Raw genomic sequence first — 14144 nt, 5'->3', positions numbered from 1 at the left:
GAGCGGACTTTGCTTTTCCAGTGCATGATCGGCGTTTGGGCCGTTAAGGAGCAGAAGAACGCGCATCGCAAAGATCTAAGCAGAGAGCGCAGTGCGCCGACACACACACACACGGAACGGAGAGCGCGGCGCAGACACGGAGCGGAACATTGAGCAGAGAGCGCAGTGCGCCGACACACACACACACGGAACGGAGAGCGCGGCGCAGACACCGAGCGGAACATTGAGCAGAGAGCGCAGTGCGCCGACACACACACACACGGAACGGAGAGCGCATCGCAAACACGGAGCGGAACATCGAGCAGAGAGCGCAGTGCGCCGACACACACACACACGGAACGGAGAGCGCGGCGCAGACACGGAGCGGAACATCGAGCAGAGAGCGCAGTGCGCCGACACACACACACACGGAACGGAGAGCGCGGCGCAGACACCGAGCGGAACATTGAGCAGAGAGCGCAGTGCGCCGACACACACACACACGGAACGGAGAGCGCGGCGCAGACACCGAGCGGAACATTGAGCAGAGAGCGCAGTGCGCCGACACACACACACACGGAACGGAGAGCGCGGCGCAGACACGGAGCGGAACATTGAGCAGAGAGCGCAGTGCGCCGACACACACACACACGGAACGGAGAGCGCGGCGCAGACACCGAGCGGAAAAGACCCGCACGTGAAGTTACGAAACTAGCTGCGCGAGAATGAAACCTGATCGCCGAACACGGAGGGGCGGGACGGCATATTTTCCATAGACAGTAAAAAAATGGACACAGCGACCCCATAGACTTCAACGGAGAAAAGTTCGTACCGCTTTCTCCTTTCCACAAGCGCTTGCTCGCTCTCCCGTGGCGTCTGTCGTTGTGTCTGCCGCCGCGTCGCTTCTATTATGAGTGCGCTTTCCGCGCGCCCACATTTGAAATATTTGCATGTGAACGACTCCTTATGACAACGTGTGTAGTGAATGTCGTGATATTACTGATGATGTGAAGATTTTGCAGTGGCGCTGAAAATCCAGCGGTGGCGCTGCGCCGCTGCTTAATACATTGTAGGGGAAACACTGGAACGGAAAGATGGCGAGTGCGACCAGCTTTGGTTGATAAAGAACACAGCAGGAGTGCTATCTGGAAATATTTTGCATATGAAGCAAATGAACATGGAAAGCCGAAGGACACAAGCAAGCCAATATGCAAGAGATGCTACAGAGCAGTGCTAACACCACTAATATAGCAAAGCACCTGAGAGACCGACACCCGCATCTACAGTGAGGAAAATAAGTATTTGAACACCCTGCTATTTTGCAAGTTCTCCCACTTGGAAATCATGGAGGGGTCTGAGATTGTCATCGTAGGTGCATGTCCACTGTGAGAGACAATTAAAAAAAATCCAGAAATCACAATGTATGATTTTTTAACTATTTATTTGTATCGTTACAGTTTTTTCGTTATAGCTGATGCCAAAAACCAAGTAATTAGCTATTTCCATATAAGTGCAAGGTGGTAAAGAGTCTAGGTCTCTGTTCCCTTCAGCTGTACGAGTCGACGTTTTTAATATCTGCCAGCTTCTCTAAATACCTCTGTTTGACATTGGTAGTAAGTTTCTCCCTGTAAGGACCCTTTTCTTTTGCCACATTCTTATCCATTTCTTTTTAATTTTCTCGTAATTTCTATCCGTATATCCGTTACAATTTGTATCCGTCTCTGTATCGCTCTTACACTGTTGCCCCTAGCAACCGATAGCGTATCCTCCCAGAATGGTGGGTGGGCTCAATTCGTCACGTGACAGCAAGCTATCGTGACGCATGTCCTCATTCTCAATAGGGTTATGAAAAAAGAAAACGCGAATATCGCGGTTACTTGCATTCCGCTGCGGTTAGGCCATCCTTAAAAATATTTGGTTTGCCGTAACAGCCAAAAAAAAAAAAGTATCATTTTGGTCACGGTGATTACGTAGGTATGAATTTAAACAAATTTGCATATCGGGACTTCACTGACAGTTTTCGGTGTCGAGAGAAAAAAAGAGAGAGATTGATAAAAAAAAAAAAGATTCATATATTCATATAGAAAACCTGTATAAACTGAGCGGTGGTGACGTGTTCATGTAACTTCGTGGATCTTCAGTAGTGAACGCGCCGGAGAGAAACGCACACTTCAAACGGATGACATAAGCAGAGAGTCTGTTTTCTCTCGGTGTGGATTGCTCTGTTTATAAGTCGACATTTAAAGCTTTCTATAGATATATGTCTCAGGTCTGTGGGCATAACCTTACACGCTGAGTTTCGGTTCGTTCATGAGACGCGCTCCAGGTCACGTGTCCTGATTGTATTGCCTGCTATATAATCTTATTTATTAAATCCAGGCAATTGGTTGATGAAACATTAAAATTAAGATACAATTAATACAAAACGAAATTCACTTTAAAGACAGGCTTTCTACAAAAACAAACTTAATGAAGGTCAAAATCATGTCTGCCCACTCTATTCGGGATCATCTCATCTTTTCATGCTTTTCACTTTTCATATAATCAACATAAAATTTTAAAAAATATATATTTTATTTAAACATGAATATGAAACGAAATCGTTTTTTAATGACTGGGCTACATAGGCCTAGCCTACAGTACAGAGAGATGTAATGCCGGAGCGTTGCATGAGGGGAGAGATACGACTTTAGATCAATCATCGAATATTATTTTGCTTGATATTCCGATCCTTAATATTTGGTGTTTTAATGCCTGTGTGAGGTCTCTGTGAAGGTTTTAGAGCAGTCTTGTAGTGCCGCTTTCAGAGCGCTCACGTCCGTGACACTGTTTCTTCCTCATAAATGCGAACACGAAAAATAAAATAAAATGAATATATAATGTTCTGTGGAGGGCCGACCCTTCTTCATCCGGTGGGTATATTACTTTTGGTTTGCGCAGTGTAATACACAGAATTACTAAAACATGTTTTACCTAAAAGTTAAAGATTTTTTGTGTCACGTCCGGACCGTAACAAGTGTAATTCCCTCATATTAAATGTAAAACGCATGTGTATACTGATATTTTTCTAACGTCTGGACTCCTTTATTAAGGGATGTATAAACAGACGTTTCAATATATTAGAATTTAACGCATTTTCTGATCATTTATATTTCAAGTTTTGACTACAAATGTCACGTCCATAACGCTGGGATTGCCCAACAGTAATGTAAAGCTGTGGCAGCATTGGATCTGGACGGGAAGGATGACTCTGGGAGTGTAAGGTGTGTGTGTGAGAGGTGTGTGTGTGTGAGAGGTTTGTGTGTGATTCTGCCTCCTCACACCGACACCGGGTCGTGGATCTGAGTGTCACGATTTTGGTTTTATTCCGCATATACAGCGCTTATAATCATAGATGACGGGTCTTTATTTAAAAGAAAGAGCATAGACTACGTTTGTCTGTACGGCTATGGGCAATTCATATTCAAAATACTAACTAAAATATAATTAATATCATTTTATCGCATTTGTATTAGTTGTTTGAAGAAGAGTAAAAAAAAATAAATAAATCGGTCTGCCTTAACGCAAGTTTACAACAGGCAAGTCGGTCGCACTGAAAGGGAATTTTTTTTTTTATTGTGTCGGTCTGGTTACGGCAAACAAGAACATATTTAAGGATGGCCTCAGCCTGTCAGTCACGGTACCACAATACTGCGGTTACGACAGCCCTACGGGTTAGTTAGGGTTAAGTTAGGGGTTAGTTAGGGTTAAGTTAGGGGTTAGTTAGGGTTAAGTTAGGGGTTAGTTAGGGTTAAGTTAAGGGTTAGTTAGGAGTAAGTTAGGAGTAAGTTAGTAGTTAGTTAGGGGTTAGTTAGGGTTAAGTTAAGGGTTAGTTAGGAGTAAGTTAGGAGTAAGTTAGTAGTTAGTTAGGGGTTAGTTAGGGTTAAGTTAGGAGTAAGTTAGGAGTAAGTTAGGAGTAAGTTAGGAGTAAGTTAGGACTAAGTTAGGAGTAAGTTAGGAGTAAGTTAGGGTTAAGTTAGGGGTTAGTTAGGGTTAAGTTAGGGGTTAGTTAGGGTTAAGTTAGGGGTTAGTTAGGGGTTAGTTAGGGGTTAGTTAGGGTTAAGTTAAGGGTTAGTTAGGGTTAAGTTAGGGTTAAGTTAGGAGTAAGTTAGGAGTAAGTTAAGAGTAAGTTAGGGTTAAGTTAGGGTTAAGTTAGGGTTAAGTTAGGAGTAAGTTAGGAGTAAGTTAGGAGTAAGTTAGGAGTAAGTTAGGAGTAAGTTAGGGGTTAGTTAGGGTTAAGTTAGGGGTTAGTTAGGATTAAGTTAGGGGTTAGTTTGGATTAAGTTAGGGTTAAGTTAGGAGTAAGTTAGGGGTTAGTTAGGATTAAGTTAGGGGTTAGTTAGGGTTAAGTTAGGGGTTAGTTAGGATTAAGTTAGGGGTTAGTTAGGATTAAGTTAGGGGTTAGTTAGGGTTAAGTTAGGGTTAAGTTAGGGGTTAGTTCACCTTGGGTCTGAAGAGCTCCATCACCGCGATCTTGCCGTACATGCCGACCTCCTTCACGGGCCGCAGACCCTCCGCCGTCACCACATAGATCTCCAGACGCGTGTTCTTAGCGATCAGCAGGTTCAGGTCCTCCGCTGACGTGAAGTGTCCTGCAGTCACAACACACACCACATCAACATCTCACCAGCCTCAACACACACACACCACTGGAGCTAATGATCATTACTGTAGCAACTAGACCATTAGTGTAAATCACACTGAATCTGCACTTTCTCTAGTAACAATGTCTATCTCTGATATCAGGAATTACATCTTCATTAGTGCTAGTTAAAGGAGGGAGGATTGCAGTGGGAGCACTGGGAGTCAGGTGTGACTGTGGCAAAGGCTACTGATTTCCATGGCTCACGGGGGGTCAGGGTCAGGTGTGGGTCAGGGTTAGGTGTGGGTCAGGGTCAGGTGTGGGTCAGGGTTAGGTGTGGGTCAGGGTCAGGTGTGGGTCAGGGTTAGGTGTGGGTCAGGGTCAGGTGTGGGTTAGGGTTAGGGCAGGATCGGCTCTGGTAAAGATGATCGCGTCAGTCTAACAGTGACACGCGCAGCAGAAATTAAAGTCTTCCACATTTAATAATCTAGAGACGACAACGGGTGCATTTCAGTAATACGCATTCTGTAACAGTGAAGTCGTTCTGAACAGTGGCAGATCCGAACAAACAAAACGATCCGTTGATCGGTGTGTATTTTCTGAGGCCTGGTGCACGCGCACTGGCGCGCGGGAGATAAACACACACTCACCCGTGACGCACGCGTTCACTGCCGTGGGTTTCTGCGCGGTGACCACGTAGTTGTAGGACATGGCGCTCACTTTAAACACACGACCAGCCAGAAATGAAGAGAAACGGTGTTTATAGCGAGATATGTCGCATGAATCCGCTGAAGAGCTCAGATTAGCAGGAGAAGCTCAGTGTCGTCAGTGAGTCTGTGCGAGAGCATCTATGTGCGAGAGCGCCTCCTGCGGCCCGGAGGAAACACTGCCGTGAGTCTGTGCGAGAGCGCCTCCTGCGGCCCGGAGAAACACTGCAGCGCCAACAGAAAACCATAATTGTCAAGTTTTCTTTTTTGAATAAATATTCAATTATTTATGGAAGATAAATAGGCTAAACAAATCAGACATTTGTAAATTGTGTAAATACAGGATACAAGCCGTAAACGTTTTGATTAAGTTGAGTGTTTGTGTGTTTTTTTAACATGATAATAATGAGAAAAGTTTCAAATATATATGTATCAATAAAAAAGGAAAACAATATATATATATATATATATATATATATTGTTTTTCTTTTTATTTTATTTATCTGAGGTGATAATAAAGTGTGCGAAGCTTCTAGCTGTCAATCATTCGGCAGGCTGTTGTTCCGCGCATGCGCAGTATGGTCAGACTCCGCCGATCTTCAGCTGTAGTAAAGTTACTCTTGGCTCCTGTCACACAGATCAAATGAATAAATCTGATCAGATCTGAGCTCATATATCAGCTTTCTGCAGGTATGTGTCTCCGGGCATTCATGATTACACGCACGCTGGTGTTTTAGGAGATGTGTTTGTGTTTTAGCTCGAGTGCTGTCGAGTTTGACTGTGAATCTTCAGTTTGGCGTTCAGCAGAATCACCTTTACTCTATACACGAGCTCATATACACGAGCTCAGGACGCCTGGAGCTGTCAGGACATCTAAAGAGAAACATTAACCTCTGTTATCGTGTTTTACTCGAAGGATCACCTTGGAGGCCTCAAGCTAACGGCTACATGTCAATAAATAACAAAAGATAAGCTTAAACATGATAAAACGCAAAATACAGTGACAATCATTATTAATGAGGCAGTAATAGTTGTTTATTTATTTTCTGTCTTTCGTGTTGTTGCTTTTGTTCATTAATTCGTTGTTTTCGAGCTCTCGTATTTGTAGAAAGTAGTAGAAATTACACAGAAACATAAATAATGATGGTGGAAATTAAACAATTCTGTGTAACTGTAAAGTTAATGTTTGTGATAATAATTATGTGACCTTCAGATCTTAATTTATCATACATGCGTGTGAATGTTTCGCAGGTAATATAGTTCTTACGTGAAAAGGGTTTATTTACTTAGGCTAAATAATCATTGAAATGCGCGTGAAGAAGAGCTGAGTTCAGTTCACAGTCACTCACTCCATCAACACATCAGCGGTGTGTGTGTAAACCTGAGCACACACACACTCACACACACGTCTGGTTCACTATCTTTGTGGGGACTCTCCATAGACGTAATGGTTTTTATACTGTACAAACTGTATATTCTATCTCCTTACACTAACCCTACCCCTAATCCTACCCATCACACGCACGCACACACACACACACACACACACACACACACACACACACACACACACACACACACACACACACACACACGAGAGTCTGTGACTGATGGTAATGATAGACCACCTGACCCATTGTGTGATGATGTCATTATATTAAGCAAATGTAAATTATGAATGAAAATATAGCAAATGATGCAGGAATTGTTTTTGAAACTCAGAGTCCAGATTTAAATTCAGAGTTTTATACATATAAAAAATTGGATCTTAAAAGTTTGTGAGTTTTGTGTGTCTTTTATCATCTCCTGTTCGAGATCCACCTATGGGAAGGGCATTCGTACCTGTCGGGCAGGGCCGGCCCTGACCAATTTGCTGCCCTAGGCAAGATTTTACCTGGTGCATCACAGCCCATTTCACCCCGTCATTATGTTCATGATTATTTAGCATATATATATATATATATATACACACACACACACACACATTACAGCCTAAACACAAATACCAAGAGCATTGCATAGCATTCAAGTCAAGTCCCCATTATCTTTTATAGCACGTTTTAAAATACAGATTTAATGGGAACTTTGCTATTTTGAATAAACCTGTAAATAAATATCATTACTAATTTGGACAAATCAATTTTAAAAATGCCATATACAGTACAGGCCAAAAGTTTGGAAACATGACTATTTTTTAAGTTTTTGAAAGAAATTTCTTCTGCTCATTGGTTTTCAATTTATTATACTTTAAATTATCATTTATTTCTGTGATGCAAAGCTGAATTTTCAGGATCATTACTCCAGTCTTCAGTGTCACATGTGACATCCAGTCTATCACATGATCCTTTAGAAATGGATCCCTATCCCCCACACCCGCACAGGGAGGATCTCTCTCTCTCTGGTCCGGCCCGTATCCCCCACACCCGCACAGGGAGGATCTCTCTCTCTCTGGTCCGGCCCGTATCCCCCACACCCGCACAGGGAGGATCTCTCTCTCTCTGGCCCGGCCCGTATCCCCCACACCCGCACGGGAGGCTCTCTCTCTCTCTGGCCCGGCCCGTATCCCCCACACCCGCACAGGGAGGATCTCTCTCTCTCTGGCCCGGCCCGTATCCCCCACACCCGCACAGGGAGGATCTCTCTCTCTCTGGCCCGGCCCGTATCCCCCACACCCGCACAGGGAGGATCTCTCTCTCTCTGGTCCGGCCCGTATCCCCCACACCCGCACAGGGAGGATCTCTCTCTCTCTGGCCCGGCCCGTATCCCCCACACCCGCACAGGGAGGATCTCTCTCTCTCTGGCCCGGCCCGTATCCCCCACACCCGCACGGGAGGATCTCTCTCTCTCTGGTCCGGCCCGTATCCCCCACACCCGCACAGGGAGGATCTCTCTCTCTCTGGCCCGGCCCCTTTCCCCCACACCCGCACAGGGAGGATCTCTCTCTCTCTGGCCCGGCCCGTATCCCCCACACCCGCACAGGGAGGATCTCTCTCTCTCTGGTCCGGCCCGTATCCCCCACACCCGCACAGGGAGGATCTCTCTCTCTCTGGCCCGGCCCCTTTCCCCCACACCCGCACAGGGAGGATCTCTCTCTCTCTGGCCCGGCCCGTATCCCCCACACCCGCACAGGGAGGATCTCTCTCTCTCTGGCCCGGCCCCTTTCCCCCACACCCGCACAGGGAGGATCTCTCTCTCTCTGGCCCGGCCCGTATCCCCCACACCCACACAGGGAGGATCTCTCTCTCTCTGGCCCGGCCCGTATCCCCCACACCCGCACAGGGAGGATCACTCTCTCTCTGGCCCGGCCCGTATCCCCCACACCCGCACAGGGAGGATCTCTCTCTCTCTGGCCCGGCCCGTATCCCCCACACCCGCACGGGAGGATCTCTCTCTCTCTGGTCCGGCCCGTATCCCCCACACCCGCACGGGAGGATCTCTCTCTCTCTGGCCCGGCCCGTATCCCCCACACCCACACAGGGAGGATCTCTCTCTCTCTGGCCCGGCCCGTATCCCCCACACCCGCACAGGGAGGATCACTCTCTCTCTGGCCCGGCCCGTATCCCCCACACCCGCACAGGGAGGATCTCTCTCTCTCTGGCCCGGCCCGTATCCCCCACACCCGCACGGGAGGATCTCTCTCTCTCTGGTCCGGCCCGTATCCCCCACACCCGCACGGGAGGATCTCTCTCTCTCTGGTCCGGCCCCTTTCCCCCACACCCGCACAGGGAGGATCTCTCTCTCTCTGGCCCGGCCCGTATCCCCCACACCCACACAGGGAGGATCTCTCTCTCTCTGGCCCGGCCCGTATCCCCCACACCCGCACAGGGAGGATCACTCTCTCTCTGGCCCGGCCCGTATCCCCCACACCCGCACAGGGAGGATCTCTCTCTCTCTGGCCCGGCCCGTATCCCCCACACCCGCACGGGAGGATCTCTCTCTCTCTGGTCCGGCCCGTATCCCCCACACCCGCACGGGAGGATCTCTCTCTCTCTGGCCCGGCCCGTATCCCCCACACCCGCACGGGAGGATCTCTCTCTCTCTGGTCCGGCCCGTATCCCCCACACCCGCACGGGAGGATCTCTCTCTCTCTCTCTGGCCCGGCCCGTATCCCCCACACCCGCACAGGGAGGATCTCTCTCTCTCTGGCCCGGCCCGTATCCCCCACACCCGCACAGGGAGGATCTCTCTCTCTCTGGCCCGGCCCGTATCCCCCACACCCGCACAGGGAGGATCTCTCTCTCTCTGGCCCGGCCCGTATCCCCCACACCCGCACAGGGAGGCTCTCTCTCTCTCTGGTCCGGCCCGTATCCCCCACACCCGCACAGGGAGGATCTCTCTCTCTCTGGCCCGGCCCGTATCCCCCACACCCGCACAGGGAGGATCTCTCTCTCTCTGGTCCGGCCCGTATCCCCCACACCCGCACAGGGAGGATCTCTCTCTCTCTGGCCCGGCCCGTATCCCCCACACCCGCACGGGAGGATCTCTCTCTCTCTCTCTGGCCCGGCCCGTATCCCCCACACCCGCACAGGGAGGATCTCTCTCTCTCTGGCCCGGCCCGTATCCCCCACACCCGCACAGGGAGGATCTCTCTCTCTCTGGCCCGGCCCGTATCCCCCACACCCGCACAGGGAGGATCTCTCTCTCTCTGGCCCGGCCCGTATCCCCCACACCCGCACAGGGAGGATCTCTCTCTCTCTGGCCCGGCCCGTATCCCCCACACCCGCACAGGGAGGATCTCTCTCTCTCTGGCCCGGCCCGTATCCCCCACACCCGCACAGGGAGGATCTCTCTCTCTCTGGTCCGGCCCGTATCCCCCACACCCGCACAGGGAGGATCTCTCTCTCTCTGGCCCGGCCCGTATCCCCCACACCCGCACAGGGAGGATCTCTCTCTCTCTGGCCCGGCCCGTATCCCCCACACCCGCACAGGGAGGCTCTCTCTCTGGTCCGGCCCGTATCCCCCACACCCGCACAGGGAGGATCTCTCTCTCTCTGGCCCGGCCCGTATCCCCCACACCCGCACAGAGAGGATCACTCTCTCTCTGGTCCGGCCCGTATCCCCCACACCCGCACAGGGAGGCTCTCTCTCTGGTCCGGCCCGTATCCCCCACACCCGCACAGGGAGGATCTCTCTCTCTCTGGCCCGGCCCGTATCCCCCACACCCGCACAGGGAGGATCTCTCTCTCTCTGGTCCGGCCCGTATCCCCCACACCCGCACAGGGAGGATCTCTCTCTCTCTGGCCCGGCCCGTATCCCCCACACCCGCACAGGGAGGATCTCTCTCTCTCTGGCCCGGCCCGTATCCCCCACACCCGCACAGGGAGGATCTCTCTCTCTCTGGCCCGGCCCGTATCCCCCACACCCGCACAGGGAGGCTCTCTCTCTCTCTGGCCCGGCCCGTATCCCCCACACCCGCACAGGGAGGATCTCTCTCTCTCTGGCCCGGCCCGTATCCCCCACACCCGCACAGGGAGGATCACTCTCTCTCTGGCCCGGCCCGTATCCCCCACACCCGCACAGGGAGGATCTCTCTCTCTCTGGCCCGGCCCGTATCCCCCACACCCGCACAGGGAGGATCTCTCTCTCTCTGGTCCGGCCCGTATCCCCCACACCCGCACAGGGAGGATCTCTCTCTCTCTGGTCCGGCCCGTATCCCCCACACCCGCACAGGGAGGATCTCTCTCTCTCTGGTCCGGCCCGTATCCCCCACACCCGCACAGGGAGGATCTCTCTCTCTCTGGCCCGGCCCGTATCCCCCACACCCGCACAGGGAGGATCTCTCTCTCTCTGGCCCGGCCCGTATCCCCAACACCCGCACAGGGAGGCTCTCTCTCTCTCTGGTCCGGCCCGTATCCCCCACACCCGCACAGGGAGGCTCTCTCTCTCTCTGGTCCGGCCCGTATCCCCCACACCCGCACAGGGAGGCTCTCTCTCTCTCTGGTCCGGCCCGTATCCCCCACACCCGCACAGGGAGGATCTCTCTCTCTCTGGTCCGGCCCCTTTCCCCCACACCCGCACAGGGAGGATCTCTCTCTCTCTGGTCCGGCCCGTATCCCCCACACCCGCACAGGGAGGATCTCTCTCTCTCTGGTCCGGCCCGTATCCCCCACACCCGCACAGGGAGGCTCTCTCTCTCTCTGGTCCGGCCCGTATCCCCCACACCCGCACAGGGAGGATCTCTCTCTCTCTGGTCCGGCCCGTATCCCCCACACCCGCACAGGGAGGATCTCTCTCTCTCTGGTCCGGCCCGTATCCCCCACACCCGCACAGGGAGGCTCTCTCTCTCTCTGGTCCGGCCCGTATCCCCCACACCCGCACAGGGAGGATCTCTCTCTCTCTGGTCCGGCCCGTATCCCCCACACCCGCACAGGGAGGATCTCTCTCTCTCTGGCCCGGCCCGTATCCCCCACACCCGCACAGGGAGGCTCTCTCTCTCTCTCTCTGGCCCGGCCCGTATCCCCCACACCCGCACAGGGAGGATCTCTCTCTCTCTCTCTGGCCCGGCCCGTATCCCCCACACCCGCACAGGGAGGATCTCTCTCTCTCTGGCCCGGCCCGTATCCCCCACACCCGCACAGGGAGGATCTCTCTCTCTCTGGTCCGGCCCGTATCCCCCACACCCGCACAGGGAGGATCTCTCTCTCTCTCTCTGGCCCGGCCCGTATCCCCCACACCCGCACAGGGAGGATCTCTCTCTCTCTGGTCCGGCCCGTATCCCCCACACCCGCACAGGGAGGATCTCTCTCTCTCTGGCCCGGCCCGTATCCCCCACACCCGCACAGGGAGGATCTCTCTCTCTCTGGCCCGGCCCGTATCCCCCACACCCGCACAGGGAGGCTCTCTCTCTCTCTGGCCCGGCCCGTATCCCCCACACCCGCACAGGGAGGCTCTCTCTCTCTCTGGCCCGGCCCGTATCCCCCACACCCGCACAGGGAGGATCTCTCTCTCTCTGGCCCGGCCCGTATCCCCCACACCCGCACAGGGAGGATCTCTCTCTCTCTGGCCCGGCCCGTATCCCCCACACCCGCACAGGGAGGATCTCTCTCTCTCTGGCCCGGCCCGTATCCCCCACACCCGCACAGGGAGGCTCTCTCTCTCTCTGGCCCGGCCCGTATCCCCCACACCCGCACAGGGAGGATCTCTCTCTCTCTGGCCCGGCCCGTATCCCCCACACCCGCACAGGGAGGCTCTCTCTCTCTCTGGTCCGGCCCGTATCCCCCACACCCGCACAGGGAGGATCTCTCTCTCTCTGGCCCGGCCCGTATCCCCCACACCCGCACAGGGAGGATCTCTCTCTCTCTGGCCCGGCCCGTATCCCCCACACCCGCACAGGGAGGATCTCTCTCTCTCTGGCCCGGCCCGTATCCCCCACACCCGCACAGGGAGGCTCTCTCTCTCTCTGGCCCGGCCCGTATCCCCCACACCCGCACAGGGAGGCTCTCTCTCTCTCTGGCCCGGCCCGTATCCCCCACACCCGCACAGGGAGGATCTCTCTCTCTCTGGCCCGGCCCGTATCCCCCACACCCGCACAGGGAGGATCTCTCTCTCTCTGGCCCGGCCCGTATCCCCCACACCCGCACAGGGAGGATCTCTCTCTCTCTGGTCCGGCCCGTATCCCCCACACCCGCACAGGGAGGATCTCTCTCTCTCTGGCCCGGCCCGTATCCCCCACACCCGCACAGGGAGGCTCTCTCTCTCTCTGGTCCGGCCCGTATCCCCCACACCCGCACAGGGAGGATCTCTCTCTCTCTGGCCCGGCCCGTATCCCCCACACCCGCACAGGGAGGATCTCTCTCTCTCTGGCCCGGCCCGTATCCCCCACACCCGCACAGGGAGGATCACTCTCTCTCTGGTCCGGCCCGTATCCCCCACACCCGCACAGGGAGGCTCTCTCTCTCTCTGGTCCGGCCCGTATCCCCCACACCCGCACAGGGAGGATCTCTCTCTCTCTGGCCCGGCCCGTATCCCCCACACCCGCACAGGGAGGATCTCTCTCTCTCTGGCCCGGCCCGTATCCCCCACACCCGCACAGGGAGGATCTCTCTCTCTCTGGCCCGGCCCGTATCCCCCACACCCGCACAGGTAGGATCTCTCTCTCTCTGGTCCGGCCCGTATCCCCCACACCCGCACAGGGAGGCTCTCTCTCTCTCTGGTCCGGCCCGTATCCCCCACACCCGCACAGGGAGGATCACTCTCTCTCTGGTCCGGCCCGTATCCCCCACACCCGCACAGGGAGGCTCTCTCTCTGGTCCGGCCCGTATCCCCCACACCCGCACAGGGAGGATCACTCTCTCTCTGGCCCGGCCCGTATCCCCCACACCCGCACAGGGAGGCTCTCTCTCTCTCTGGTCCGGCCCGTATCCCCCACACCTGCACAGGGAGGCTCTCTCTCTCTCTGGTCCGGCCCGTATCCCCCACACCCGCACAGGGAGGATCACTCTCTCTCTGGCCCGGCCCGTATCCCCCACACCCGCACAGGGAGGCTCTCTCTCTCTCTGGTCCGGCCCGTATCCCCCACACCCGCACAGGGAGGATCTCTCTCTCTCTGGCCCGGCCCGTATCCCCCACACCCGCACAGGGAGGATCTCTCTCTCTCTGGCCCGGCCCGTATCCCCCACACCCGCACAGGGAGGATCTCTCTCTCTCTGGCCCGGCCCGTATCCCCCACACCCGCACAGGGAGGATCTCTCTCTCTCTGGCCCGTATCCCCCACACCCGCACAGGGAGGATCTCTCTCTCTCTGGTCCGGCCCGTATCCCCCACACCCGCACAGGGAGGATCACTCTCTCTCTGGCCCGGCCCGTATCCCCCACACCCGCACAGGGAGGCTCTCTCTC

At 54.1% G+C, this 14144-nt stretch overlaps 2 protein-coding genes across 3 annotated transcripts in view; one reads left to right on the top strand and one right to left on the bottom strand.

Moving 5' to 3' along the window:
• ddb1 (damage-specific DNA binding protein 1) overlaps nt 1-5452 on the bottom strand; it is an 81886-nt gene extending 76434 nt beyond the window's left edge. The window contains exons 1-2 of one of the 2 annotated variants that reach the window (XM_081373226.1): nt 5251-5452; nt 4462-4610 (exon numbers count right to left, since the gene is read on the bottom strand). In XM_081373226.1, coding sequence (XP_081229352.1) covers nt 4462-4610; nt 5251-5311 — 210 coding nt within the window. In that variant the 5' untranslated portion in view covers nt 5312-5452. The remainder of the gene's footprint in view (nt 1-4461; nt 4611-5250) is intronic. The other variant, XM_081373227.1, reaches the window with a different exon arrangement.
• Nucleotides 5453-5866: 414 nt separating this feature from the next.
• The window catches only part of pdpr (pyruvate dehydrogenase phosphatase regulatory subunit), a 99938-nt gene continuing 91660 nt past the window's right edge, over nt 5867-14144 (top strand). Inside the window, exon 1 of the mRNA XM_081372283.1 lies at nt 5867-5997. The gene's annotated coding sequence lies outside the window, so the exon portion shown is untranslated. The remainder of the gene's footprint in view (nt 5998-14144) is intronic.

This window comes from Scardinius erythrophthalmus (genome assembly GCF_964197995.2).
Source record: "Scardinius erythrophthalmus genome assembly, chromosome: 8".
Taxonomy (NCBI): domain Eukaryota; kingdom Metazoa; phylum Chordata; class Actinopteri; order Cypriniformes; family Leuciscidae; genus Scardinius; species Scardinius erythrophthalmus.
The sequence above is the reverse complement of the archived record's forward strand: the minus strand, read 5'-3'. Positions and strand labels throughout refer to the sequence as shown.